The sequence below is a fragment of the Bos taurus genome, chromosome X, assembly GCF_002263795.3.
Source record: "Bos taurus isolate L1 Dominette 01449 registration number 42190680 breed Hereford chromosome X, ARS-UCD2.0, whole genome shotgun sequence".
Classification (NCBI taxonomy): domain Eukaryota; kingdom Metazoa; phylum Chordata; class Mammalia; order Artiodactyla; family Bovidae; genus Bos; species Bos taurus.
Genome location: NC_037357.1, coordinates 54,253,250 through 54,267,357, shown reverse-complemented (window position 1 = coordinate 54,267,357; position 14,108 = coordinate 54,253,250). Strand labels below are relative to the sequence as shown.

The window sequence follows — 14,108 nt, the reverse complement described above, 5'->3', positions numbered from 1 at the left end:
ACACATCTCTTTTCCCCACTAGACTTAGAAACACCTTAAGGCCAAGGTCCTCATTTTATTTACCTCTATATTCCTAGGATCTAACACAGTATTTGGGATCCAAAGAACTTGAAAAGACTCTGATGCTGGGAGGGATTGGGGGCAGGAGGAAAAGGGGACGACAGAGGATGAGATGGCTGGATGGCATCACTGACTTGATGGACGTGAGTCTGGGTGAACTCCGGGAGTTGCTGATGGACAGGAAGGCCTGGCGTGCTGCAATTCATGGGGTCGCAAAGAGTCGGACACGACTGAGTGACTGAACTGAACTGAAGAACTTGAAAAACGTTTTAAGGCAAATGGAGTTAAATAAGAAAAAAAAAAAGGAAGATTTGACTGAACAGCTAACTTCCTAATTTAGGGTTCAATTAGCTATTTATTTTTGCCTTGTAGTCCTAAGTATTGCATTAAATACTATCTTTTCCCTTATTATCTTGTAGTATACAGTGGTCTCTTAGGGAACTTAATATAATTTTCAGTAGAAACTGATGTGCTGGTGAAATCGATTTCTGACGAAGATTAACACTCCTTATTCACACAGAAAGTTTGAGCCTGTAGCACAAAACACAGTCATTAAATATGAATTTAAACAGCCTGTAAAAATAAAATAAATCCTGAAACAGAGAGATGAGAAATAAAGAGAATCTTTCATATTGGATCAGATTCATCTGGCGTTCAATTAGCTTGGAATTATTCCTCTCTTCTGAGTTTTTCTTATATAATTTAGACCCCCAGGTTTTAACTCTTTAACACAAAAGAGAAAATAAACAGTATTTATATTTATTTTATGCATAATGCTGACTGGTAATTTAAGTCTTAGGAAACTTCCAGGAAAAATAGCTATCATCATCAATGAGAAGAACAGGGTACATTTCCAAATTCACCCTTAATTGAAATTAAATGCCACATCTCAAATCTTTCCATCCACATGTATTCATGGATTTTTCAAAATTTCTAGGAGTCTGTTACAGTTTGTAAAGCATGCATTTGGGTTCTTTAAAAAAAAAAAGCTGTATCCAAAAGAAAGGTCTACCTAGCATCAACACATTTCAAGTGGGACAGATGCCTCTATGATGTTTTACTAATTTGATATTTAAACATAATATAAATTAATATACTATGATAGTGTTATTTTTTCTTATAAAACCACTGAAAATATATTCCTTTTCAACTGCCAGAAACCTAATTAGCCCTGGTATAGCAAAGGTTTGTTCATCAAATTAAAAGCTAAATTTACCCTTAGAGAGAGAAAATAAATGGAAGATTATAGGACCAAACTGGATTTGTGTGTGTTTTTTAGGCATTGCTTTTGTCTTTATATTTTATACATTACCACAAGCAGCTTTAGCTGAATAGGCTTGCTTTGTGAAAATAAAAGTTTTAATATTATTTAAGAACATGTTTATCATCTCAAAATATATAGTTATTTGGTTAAGATTAATCTTCTTTCAGCATCACAATGTGAACACAATTTAGCACAACCAAACTGTCATCACTATGTCAGCAAAAAGTATGTAAATTTCTAGAATCTTGTGGATGACTAATGGATTACACTATAGGAGAGAGAAAGTCAAGATGTTTATTTTCCTCTAGAGAGACAACAAAATATCTGTACTGATGCCAACTCCATACAATAAGAAGTATTCATTTCAACCCCAAATTTTCATTTACTGGCTTGCCTTTACAAATATGCAGAATTGAAAACTTATTGTAATCCTCAAAAAAGCACAAAGTAAATAATAATTCCAGATCATGTTTTCAAAACAGTCTTGAAATTGATACTTAAATAGCTCCTATAATATTTCTAATTTGGCATAAAATGCCTGCGTGAGACTCTTGTTCATGGGGAAAACAGAATTCAAAATATTCTGGAGAAAATTAATTAATGTTTGCTCTGTGTATCTATTGTTTGATAAACTACACCTAGCTTAGTTGCTAATGATAAACTTTTTTGTTTGTTTATGACTTTGAGGGTCATAAATCTAAGAAGAGTTCAGTTCAAAGGTTTATCTCAACTTAAAAGTCAGGGCATCTGGGACTGGAGGATTCACTTCCAACATGGGTTTACACTCATTCACTCACACATCTGGTTCCTTGGTTCTTTGTTGGCCTTTCTTTCATCAAATGGTATCCCATCCTCTAGGGCCTCTACATGTGGCTTGAGTTTCTCACAGGATGGTAATTTCAGACCAGACTAAGAGACCCAAAGTGAAGTTACGAGATTTCTTTTGGCCCAGCCTCCAATATCCTCAAATATCATTCCTTCCATACTCTATTGGTCAAGTATTTCCCAGACCAACCAGATTCAAGGGGAGTGGAATGAGAAACTACATTTAAATGGTAGGGATAGGAGAAAAATCTGGGGCTAACTTTAATCCACTATAACATTATCTCAAAAATTTTAAATATTGGGATTTGGCAAATCTGAACTTGGTAATATCCTTAAGCCATTTAGTTCAGATTGTTATATTTTGGGTAGTTCTCATTTCAGTTCTAGTTTTAAGGCTATCTGAAGCTGCATGTGCTTGGTAAATTTTAAAAAATGAAGGAAAATAATTTCTAGAGGTTTTGAGACCTTACTGAATTCTAAAACTTTTCAAGATATACACAAGGATGTCCAATCACCCCAGTTATCTTTCTCTAGCTCAATTTTATGCTTAGGATTTCTAAGCCCTCATCACTCTGTCTACAGAGCCCCCCTCCCCACACACACACTGAAGAGTTCTCTGGCATTTAAAGAGCTCCTAACATCAGCTTACTGTTGAAGCATGAGTAAATTACAACACAAAATGCTTTCCAGTTGTGAATAAACAGTACTAAATAAATGTGTGGAAAAGTTAAAATCACTTAAAATTAACCAGTCATGTGCTCCTTGGAATGCCAAAGATCTTGTTTAACTGATTTTGTTTTTCTTTCTCTGAATTACATGGTTGATTTAGCATCTCGGAGAAACAGCCTTTCTGGAATGAAAAATGGGCAGGTTTCCATTTTTCTGTCAATAAAGTTGTTTTCAAATTATGTAACAAAATAAAAACTGAAAAGTTCAGCCTTGCGTCTAATGTAAATTGGAAGCAAATTACTTTAGTGCTTTTACAGGGTGATATTGGTGAGTTATTTTGACGTATATATCTAAGTTGGAATATATATATCTTAGGGATAGTCCTGAATAACGCAGACAAGTGTGACACCCAGTGAATCTGAATGAAATTTACTCCCTGCAAAAGTTTCCCTCCCTACTTTGAGCAACATTCCTCAAACTTTGCTGGTGAAGTTTGCTTAATGGCAGAGGAAAATGAAGAAGTATCTCCCTAGATACACAAACACAAAATTTAGTCATGTTTTATTTGAAATGGTTGTGCGAATTTTGCTTTCTACTCCTTATTTCATGTTTTCATATAAAAATAACTTATCCATTTGAAACTTCAACAAATGATACAAGATCATTTTACAGTTTCACGTAACCCCTGGCAAACCACTGAGTACTCCTGAGGTATTTTATACCAGTATGGATGGAAAGATTCAAATAAAACTTACTGAAAGAGTGTGTCAGCACATCTAGATTTGGCTTTAACAAAATGTGGAAGACTCTGCAAGGTAATATACAGATGGTGGGGAGAGAGCCATAGTCTAATACTTTGACATTATCTACAAAATATTCAGCATTTTCACAGCCCACTCTTGACAACATGTTTATTATTTTGTTTTTGTTTTAAAATATTTAACTCTGGTACTCATATGGCTAGGCAGCATTAACTATAATGTGCTATGTTTCATTTTATAAAAATGAACACGCTCTTAAGAATAGGTGAGAGGAATCTCTCACATATTTTTAAGATATAAACAAGCCTATAAAAATAAAAATTGGATTGGAAAGATCAAAGTTTGAGTAAAAAACTTCCGAAGTGAGTGAAATATTAGGGCCAATTCATATTCTCTGATTATATAATTGGTAGGTACCACTGTGGTCATATATTTCAATGTCACATACCCAAAGTACAACTAATAACTTTGCCAGCATATTTACCTGGTTATTTTGTTTAGTGTTAAAGAAATTATCTGAAGTGAAGAATAGAATAAAACCTAAGATAGATGAAAGCTCACAGATGTTACAGAATGTAGCTTTATGGACATGGTTTGAAAGAGACACTAGTGGGCCTCTGAGTTTTAAGCTTAAAGTTCTTGGAATATAAGGATTAGTGGTAAGAGACTCAAAAAGAGGCTCAACACCCTGTGTCTTTATTTCAGTCTGTAAAAAGACAGTAGCATCCGTAAATCAACTTGTTTCTTTTTGTTACACCATATTATTTATAAATATGCAGGATCTCAACCTAAAAGCAAGTTTTAAATAGTCCTGAATTGTGCCACTGGAAATAATATTATCAAATCATTCTAAAGGTTGTACTGAGGGGCTGTTGTATTTTGAAAAAGGGGTTGCTCTCCAGGAGTTAATGCCCTCTGAATAAAAATTTTGGATGGACAAGCATGAAAAGTTTTCTGCACCAATCACCAAGGCATGACACCCAGGAATCTATCAATCACAGTCACAAAGCTCTGTCCTATAGCACAGAAAGTATCCAGTGTAACCAGTTAGTATTACCATTCCTGATGCAATACAAACTCATTTCCTTAAACTGCTATTGCACTGAACTCCGGGGTTATAAATGAGCAGACACAAATTGATTTGCATGTAATATCAGTAGCAGCAAACCTTTCCTGATTCATGTAATTTTCTCCATCTGTTAACAGAGAGCAAGTTTAGGATCTATTATTCCCTGAAGGCGACTTACCCAGCTGGACATCTATAACACTTGGCTGATTCTCCATGGGGAACAATGGCTTGGGAGGTTTGTCTGTGAGTAAAGCTAGAAGAGAAAATGAAAAAAGGTAACGAAACAATTGAAATAAATTACAGGATGAGAAAGAGTCTACCCTGTATGGTATTTAATGTCTGTAAACTTGATAGTACGTAAACACTTATCAGACAGTGTTCCTACATGAGTTGTTACTCTATCCATACAATATCCATTTCCTAGCACATTTAAAGTGCTGTTGATTCACTGTAAATTGGCTACTTACTTTGAAAGCTACACTTTCCAACAAGATCAAATGAATATCTACTTTGAATGGTTTTATAAGCTTGTGAGTGTAAAGAAATAGAGATTTTAAAAGTATAATCATATAAACATTAAATCTTCATACCCACGTAAAATATTATTTAATGACATAAATCCTAATGAACATTTCTGGTGGATTGAAACTTCTACACTGCTGAACCATCCCTCAACTCTCCATCTCAATCTCTAAAACAATATAACAAAACACTGGTAACTTCATTAATATAATTGATAATTGATCAAAAATACTGAACAAATATATTTTGCCCACTAAGTCCTGTGCTAAGCGTTAAAGGAAAAGAAGTAAAAATTTCATCTTTGCCTTCAAAGTATAACCTAGGAGTATGAACACAGAAGTAGCACATGAACTAAAGAGATGAAAGAACAAAGCAGACAACTTAATAAAACATTGTACCATTTGAGTTATAAAACGATAATGTGGAGGGATTTCCCTGGTGATCTAGTGGCTAAGACTTCACGCTCCCAATTCAGGAGGACTGGGTTCCATTATTGGACAGATAACTAGATCCCATGTGCCTCAACTAAGAGCTCATATGCTGCAACTGAAGATTCTGCATGCTGCAATGCATAGTGAACATCCAACAGGCCGCAACTAAGACCCATGACAGCCAGATAAAGAAATATATATATATATATACATATATATATATATATTTATTTATTTATTTAAAGCTATATGGAGTAAAGGAATGGAGAAAGGACAGGTCAATATTTGTTGTCAGGTTGGGCAAAGTTTTATGAAAGAAATGAGTCTCCACACAGACTATAAGGAGTGGAAAAGATTTGGAAAGGCAGAGTAATGAATAACAAACACAGGAAAAATTAATAACATAAATCAAAGAATAGAGGGCTTCCCTGGTGTTTCAGCTGATAAAGAATCTGCCTGCGATGTGGGAGACCTGGGTTTAATCACTGGGTTGGGAAGATCCCCTGGAGAAGGGAATGGCTGCCCACTCCAGTATTCTGGCCTAGAGAATTCCATGGACTCTATAGTGCATGGGGTCACAAAGAGTTGGACAGGACTGAGCAACTTTCACTTAGCAAGCACACTGTGATTAAAGTTGAACAATCTGGTAAGAAGGAGTTGAGTAGGGTGGGGTAAAAGTAAGTTGTTCATGATGTGAATTAATTGGAAATAACACTTGAGATAATTGAGCTCACTTCTGGAGGATCCTGAGACATATGCAGAGGAATCTGGACATGATATAGTAGACTAGAAGACCATTGTAAAGTTTTGGAAAACCAGCAAAAAAAAAGACTATCTATCTAAAAGACTATCTATCTTTAGTGCTATCTAAAGACAAATAGCTTGATATGTACAAAGGTCTTGGAAAAAAACAGCTAAGAGGATTCAGTAACAAGGCTGCAGTGAGGGGATAAGGAGTTAGAATACTGAAGTCTAGAGAAATGTTTTTTTAAAAATGAGGCAAATTAGAGAGGCACCTAGAAGAAAGAAATGTAAGGACTTAGCACATAGATATAAAATGCTTTATGACAAACATTATGTGACGCTAATATTTATATCTTGAGTTCCTTTTAATTATCTCAGTATTTATGCCTTACTTCAACTATCCAGCTAGACTCTTACCTATCTAGGGGAAATGTTTTATACTTCTTTGTAATTCACAAGCGACCTAGAGTAGGGCTAGGCAGGTAAGAGATAATCATTAAAGCATTGTAAATTGATTGGTTTAGGAATTCTTGCTGACATGAGAGAAGTTCATCTCATATTTGCAAAGATATTTAAAAGAAAAAGAGAGAAACAAAAGTTGGGCACATGATAGGTAAGGTTGTGTACTAAGTTGCTTCAGTTGTGTCCGACTCTTTGTGACTCTATGGACCATAGCCTGCCAGGCTCCTCTGTCCATGGGATTCTCTGGGTAAGAATACTGGAGTGGGTTGTCATTTCCTTCTCCAGGGAATCTTCTCTACCTAGAGATCAAACCTGGGTCTCCTGCACTGCCGGCAGACTCTTTTCCACTGAGTCACCTAGGAAGCCCATGTAAGGTTAGGGAAATGCACAAACTTGGCGATATACACACAAAAAATTGTGGATAACAAACAAAGGCACCAGAAAAGAGCTTTACATAACATTAACTTTATCTTCCTGATATCCAAACTGTTCAGGAAAATTTTAGTGAATTTTTCTCATTTTTCCAATAAATCTTTGTTGATGACCTGTAATGCATCTTGTCCTTATGGAATTAAGTGATATATTTTTCTAACTAAGCTGATTGTAGCATAATATAGGCAAACACACAAATTCAATATCTATAGTCTTCATTTCTTCAATATTTCAGTTATTCTTAATACCCTTAAATATTTGAAATATAAAGAATATGCTCTAGGCAAAATTTAAATATTTGTATACAAAACCCAGTCACAATAGATGTTCAATTTTGTTGTTTGCTATTGTTTGAAACAGCAAAATATTGAGTACTACTAAAATAACCATCAGTAGGAGTCTGGTTAATAATATTATGTTACTTCTATCTAGTGATATATTATGATACATCTACTTAAAAGAATGAGGTAAATCTATATGTCTATCATGAAATATCTTTTTTTAATTTAAATTTATTTATTTTAATTGGAGGCTACTTTACAATATTGTATTGGTTCTGCCACACATCAACATGAATCCGCCACGGGTGTACACGTGTTCCCCATCCTGAACCCCTCTCCCACCTCTGTTCCCGTACCATCCCTCTGGGTCATCCCAGTGCACCAGCCCCAAGCATCCTGTATCGAACCTAGACTGGCGATTCGTTTAAATATCTCTAAGATACACTATTCAATGAAAGAAACAAGGTTCCAAACAGTGTGCATAATAATACTATCCATTTTATGAAAAATATACGTGTGCACGCACATGTGCTATGCATTTATAAATTGGTATAAGCATGGAATAGTTCTGAATGGATACATGTGAAATTCATAACAGTGATTTCTTCCAAGGAGAAGAACTAGGTGGCTGAGGAATAGTGGTGGATAGGTTAATTTTCATTGTATACCTTTTGTACATTTTGAACAACATAAATATACTGTGTATTAAAAACATGAATAAAATTAAAATTAAATAAAGTCCTGCCACCTACATTTTATTTATAAAAGAATAATTTTGGTTATTTGGTATAATTATTGTCAATTTGCCTTACACATCTAGATTATAGATACTTTGATTGCTGGAAACTGTTCTTAGTATTATTTTCAAATATGTCTTGCCACCAAATGTATTATTTGGAATGTGGTAGGTGGGAAGTAAATTTAGGTAATGTATTTCATGCTCAAAGATGAATATATTGTCTTACTTTCATCAGGATATGAATTTGGAGTCATGGTTGCCTCCCATCCTAAAATTTACCATGGACTATGGATATATTTACTCTGATTTTATTATTGTTAAGTGTCAATAACTAACATGTATTAATATTCCTGATAATTTTAGGTGCCCTACATTCACAGGTGGTTCATAATTTTCAGTTATGTGCTTTCAGATACATTAGTTCATGTGATCTACACAATGACTTGGAAGGTAAGAAAGATAGAATTATGGCCACCTTAGAGATGAAGCTAAATGAAGCTTATGTTATCTCATTTGGTGCCCCCTTGTGATCAAAATCTCCTATATGCAGAATGGAAAGGAAGATAGACATAAATTGTAGGCAGGAAACAGGTAAAAAACGCTAAGTACTGAATCAATTATTTTAGCCTCTTTGACTACAGACTAATCAACTAAGTTAAGGTTCCGAGGCCAGTGACAGTGGCAGACAGTCAGCTGAAACACAGTTTCTAGAGAACATTTCATGCATATACATTTTTTCCCTAAACCCATGAATGAAAGGAGATGGACTTGCACTTATCCTAACACATCCCAATGGGATGTATGGGCGTGGAACCTCATTAAATTCCACTATCATGTCTAGGCCTGGGAATTGCCAAGAAGTGCAGAACATTTGTGATGATAAAGCAGCAACTTCAGCAGTTCATCTGGATCCTGACCAGAAGCCCACAGACAAATCTATCAGCGTCCAGCATAATTACAGCATTTGCAGATTAGCTAGAGCACATGCTGCCTATGAGCAGTCAAGCTCATTTCTTTCTTCTTCTTCTTTTTTTTTTTTTTAAACCTCATCTGAGAATCACAATTACTGTTTGGGAAATGAAGGGGAGAACTGTCAATACCAGGCCCCATGAACCACACAGTGGAGATTTACAGTTTTATTAGAAAAGTTATCTTGGACTTCTAGACTAATTGAGGTCTGAGCTAGTCTTTGAATTTGCTGCTCAAGCTTCATGCTTTGATTGAAAGAATGGGAGCAAGGGATGCAGTTTGGTACTAACATTTAAGTCCAGAATTCCTCCCTGCATTTCCCTCTGTAGCTGCTCATGTTTAATTATCCTTAAATATAATTGCTGTACAGAGTATACCATGGTATTAGTCTTAATGTGCTAGTGAAGCTATGACTGTTACCGCCTGTTTCTTCCTAAAGCTAAGTTTTATATGTTTGATACTAATTATTCTGAGGAGAATGTCCAAATTACCTCTTCCTTTTCTACTGCAGGCAACAGTTGTATCTACCTGTGCAACCAGAAAAATTGATTTGACTGAAATGATGGATACATTTCTGTGAACTTAGTGTAAGAAATCAGTAGAATCAATTGTTGGATTGAATAAATGCCTAGGAGTTACATACAGTTATTACAAGTTTCATTGTCCTCTTTTGTTGATGTGTCTCTAATTAGACTTGCCAGTGAGCCAAGCAGGAGGGAAAAGAAGGACAGCTGGATGCAAAGGACACTAAGTTTGAACCCACTAGAATCACAAAGTAACTATTTAATTTTTATGAATGAAGACATTACAAAATGTGTATGTTTAACTCAATGAAATGTATCCCTCCAAATCCATCCAGTATCAGCACTGAAATCATATTCCAAAATCATTAGTTTCACCACAACATTTAACCATACAGAATCTCCCAATGTTCCCTACATTTATAAGAGGATAAAATCTGAACTTATCAGATGTGAATATAAAGGCAGTCATGATACAGCCTTAAAAAAACAAACAAACAAACAAAAAAACAAAAAAACTCTTCCTGCATTCTTACCCACTCTTCTACTTTATCTGTACTTAGTTTGGCCAAGTTACTTGCCTGATTTACACATTGCAACTCTGCATCTAAGCTTAGAGACAAATTATAATAGTTACCATAATTATAATTTATTTAGTATCTGCCATGTGCTCGGCCTCTTTTAAGACATTTTATATTACATTTTACAAATAACTTTCTCAAACTCAAGGAGCTCTTGACTTGTAAAAGAGGGATCTGAACTGAATGTCTGACTTCACCATGCTGGCAATGCCTTTCTACAACCTTCCTTTTCACCATCCCAAGTCCTATCTATCTTCCAAAAGTCAGTTGAAGTCCTACATCCTACAGAAAGCCTTCCCTAATAGCCTAAACAAAGATTTCCTCTCTCTGAAATCTTAAAGCAAGTAACTTTCTTTCTGAAATCCTAAAGAAAGTAAAAACTCTTTCTTTGAACCATTCATTTGGTTCACTGTATATGCTGCTTTAAAAACAAATTTCAATGCAATCCCTATCAAGCTACCAATGGTATTTTTCAGAGAGCTAGAACAAATAATTTCACTGTTTGAATGGAAATACAAAAAACCTTGAAGAGCCAAAGCAATCTTTGGCTTTGGAAAGAAGAATGGAACTGGAGGAATCAACCTGCCTGACTTCAGGCTCTACTACAAAGCCACAGTCAACAAGACAGTATGGTACTGGCACAAAGACAGAAATATAGATCAATGGAACAAAACAGAAAGCCCAGAGATAAATCCACACACCTATGGACACCTTATCTTGACAAAGGAGACAAGAATATACAATGGAGAAAAGATAATCTCTTTAACAAGTGGTGCTGGGAAAACTGGTCAACCACTTGTAAAAGAATGAAACTAGAACACTTTCTAACACCATACACAAAAATAAACTCAAAATGGATTAAATATCTAAACGTAAGACCAGAAACTAAAATTCCTAGAGGAGAACATAGGCAAAACACTCTCTGACATAAATCACAGCAGGATCCTCTATGACCCACCTCCCAGAATATTGAAAATAAAAGCAAAAATAAACAAATAAGACTTAATTAAAATTAAAAGCTTCTGCACAACAAAGGAAACTATAAGCAAAGTGAAAAGACAGCCTTCAGAATGGGAGAAAATAATAACAAATGAAGCAACTGACAAACAACTAATCTCAAAAATATACAAGCAACTCCTGCAGTTCAATTCCAGAAAAATAAATGACGCAATCAAAAAATGGGCCAAAGAACTAAATAGACATTTCTCCAAAGAAGACATACAGATGGCTAACAAACACATGAAAAGATGCTCAACATCACTCATTATCAGAGAAATGCAAATCAAAACCACTATGAGGTACCATTTCACACCAGTCAGAATGGCTGCGATCCAAAAGTCTACAAGCAATAAACGCAGGAGAGGGTGTGGAGAAAAGGGAACCCCCTTACACTATTGGTGGGAATGCAAACTAGTACAGCCACTATGGAGAACAATGTGGAGATTCCTTAAAAAACTGGAAATAGAACTGCCTTATGACCCAGCAATCCCACTGCTGGGCATACACACCAAGGAAACCAGAATTGAAAGAGACACGTGTACCCCAGTGTTCATTGCAGCACTGTTTATAATAGCCAGGACATGGAAGCAACCTAGATGTCCATCAGCAGATGAATGGATAAGAAAGCAGTGGTACATATACACAATGGAGTATTACTCAGCCATTAAAAAGAATACATTTGAATCAGTTCTAATGAGGTGGATGAAACTGGAGCCTATTATACAGAGTGAAGTAAGCCAGAAAGAAAAACACCAGTATAGTATACTAATGCATATATATGGAATTTAGAAAGATGGTAACGATAACCCTGTATGCGAGACAGCAAAAGAGACACAGATGTATAGAACAGTCTTATGGACTCTGTGGGAGAGGGAGAGGGTGGGATGATTTGGGAGAATGGCATTGAAACATGTATAATATCATATAAGAAATGAATCACCAGTCCAGGTTCGATGCATACAGGATGCTTGGGGCTGGTGCACTGGGATGACCCAGAGGGATGGTACAGGCAGGGAGGTGGGAGGGGGTTTCAGGATGGGGAACATGTGTACACCCGTGGCGGATTCATGTTGATGTATGGCAAAACCAGTACAATATTGTAAAGTAATTAGCCTCCAATTAAAATTAATAAACTTAAATTTTAAAAAAAGGAAAGACAAAAGCTTAAAAAAAAAAAAAAAAACAAATTCAACTTCATTTTATATGGTTATTTCTAGTTTCCCTAACTAGATTTTGAAGTTCCTAGATGACAAGAACCATGTCTTGCATAACCTAACAATTAAGATAGTGTCTGACACTGTGGAACAAATAAACACAATCTTCAAATTAATTTTCCTATTGAATTCTTTCGGTAAAAATGGGTGCTTCTCATAGGGTTCTTAGGTTACAAGGAACAGAAACACACTCTTGTTAATTTAAGCAAAAAGGGAATTTATCAGAAGGATGTCTCAAGGATGGACAGGATGTCTGGGGGACTAAGTTTAGATACAAGAAAGAATCAGGCCAGGTCTAGATGTACAGGCAAAAGGGGACCACACCGCAATTTTATCTTGATTCCATCACTGGACTGAATTCTCTCCAACTGGTTTTCTGTGTGTGTTTTTTTTTTTTTTAATTTTCTTTGTCTTGTTGTGCTGCATCTTGTTTTCTGTCCTTGTGTCACTTTGAGCAAGATTCAAAATCTGAGGAAAGAGAAGCTGAAGGCACAAGTTTTAAAGTCCAGCCCTAGCCAAGACTGCATACACACCCCAAGGAAAAGAAGAATCCCCCTAAAGCAAGATTTCAGTCTCAGCAATATTATTAATTTTCTGTGCCAGATAATTTTCTCTTGTAGGTGGCTGTCTTGTGCATCATAGAATGTTTAACGGCTTCATTGGCCTCCAGCCACTCAAGGCTAGTAGTAACCTCCCCCAGCTGTAACACCCAAAAATGTCTCCAAATATTGGCAGAGGCACCTAGGGAACAAAAGCACCCCAGGTTGAGAACCACTCTCTTGCAGGAAACTTAGGTTCTCTGTTGTTCTGAGGGAATTGAAGATCTTCAGAAAGAAGATTTGGGAACAGCCTTCACATGGGAAAAGAAAATGGAGGTCCTTACTAAGCAAATTAGGTCGGAGGAGAGCCAGGCATCTTGTTAATATCCTTAAAGATTTCCTGTAATCATGAAAGGAGATTCTCCAAGTCTAGCCAAAGTAGCTGACTAGATTCAAGATTTCATAAATTGAACACAGAATGAATCCAGACATTGCCGAGTTCTGGAAACACCATAAGCCTTACTATTTCTTGGAAAGGACTGTCTCTTTCTGAGTTAACTTCAGAGACTTCCTAATTCTGAATTATAATGCACATATTTTACTGGCTACTTAATGAATATAAAGTCCAATATATTGTGAAGGTTTCATTTCTAGGATTACTAAATTAAGAATCCCCTATTTAGGTAATCATTCAGGAAACATATATAATAAATATGATTATTTAATATCACCTTTAATCCTCCAAATCCGGAAACCCAAACAGGACCAGCATTACATATAATGTGTCTCCTTTGCTCTAAGCTTCCTCTTTTTGTGTACCCTATTTCAGAGGAGTTTCCTTTCCAGCCTGATTTTATGCACCCAGCACGTCTCTCTAAACAAAACTTGCTGCAAAGAAACCTCTGTGATTTAAATATTAGTATGAACTTAAGATATCTGAACCTCCTTTCCTAAGGATAGTCACTTTCAAAAAGTTGTCTGGAAATGCATAAGTGCAGGCTTTATTCCTTAGTAGAAGGTTAAACA

General features: G+C 35.7%; 1 protein-coding gene across 26 annotated transcripts in view; it reads right to left on the bottom strand.

The window, feature by feature from the left end:
* Positions 1 to 14,108, bottom strand: part of IL1RAPL2 (interleukin 1 receptor accessory protein like 2) — a 1,479,614-nt gene that overhangs the window by 289,737 nt on the left and 1,175,769 nt on the right. For all 26 annotated transcript variants that reach the window (XM_059883637.1, XM_059883641.1, XM_059883624.1 and 23 more), the window contains one exon: positions 4,827 to 4,901. In XM_059883637.1, the coding sequence (XP_059739620.1) occupies positions 4,827 to 4,901 (75 nt within the window). The remainder of the gene's footprint in view (positions 1 to 4,826; positions 4,902 to 14,108) is intronic.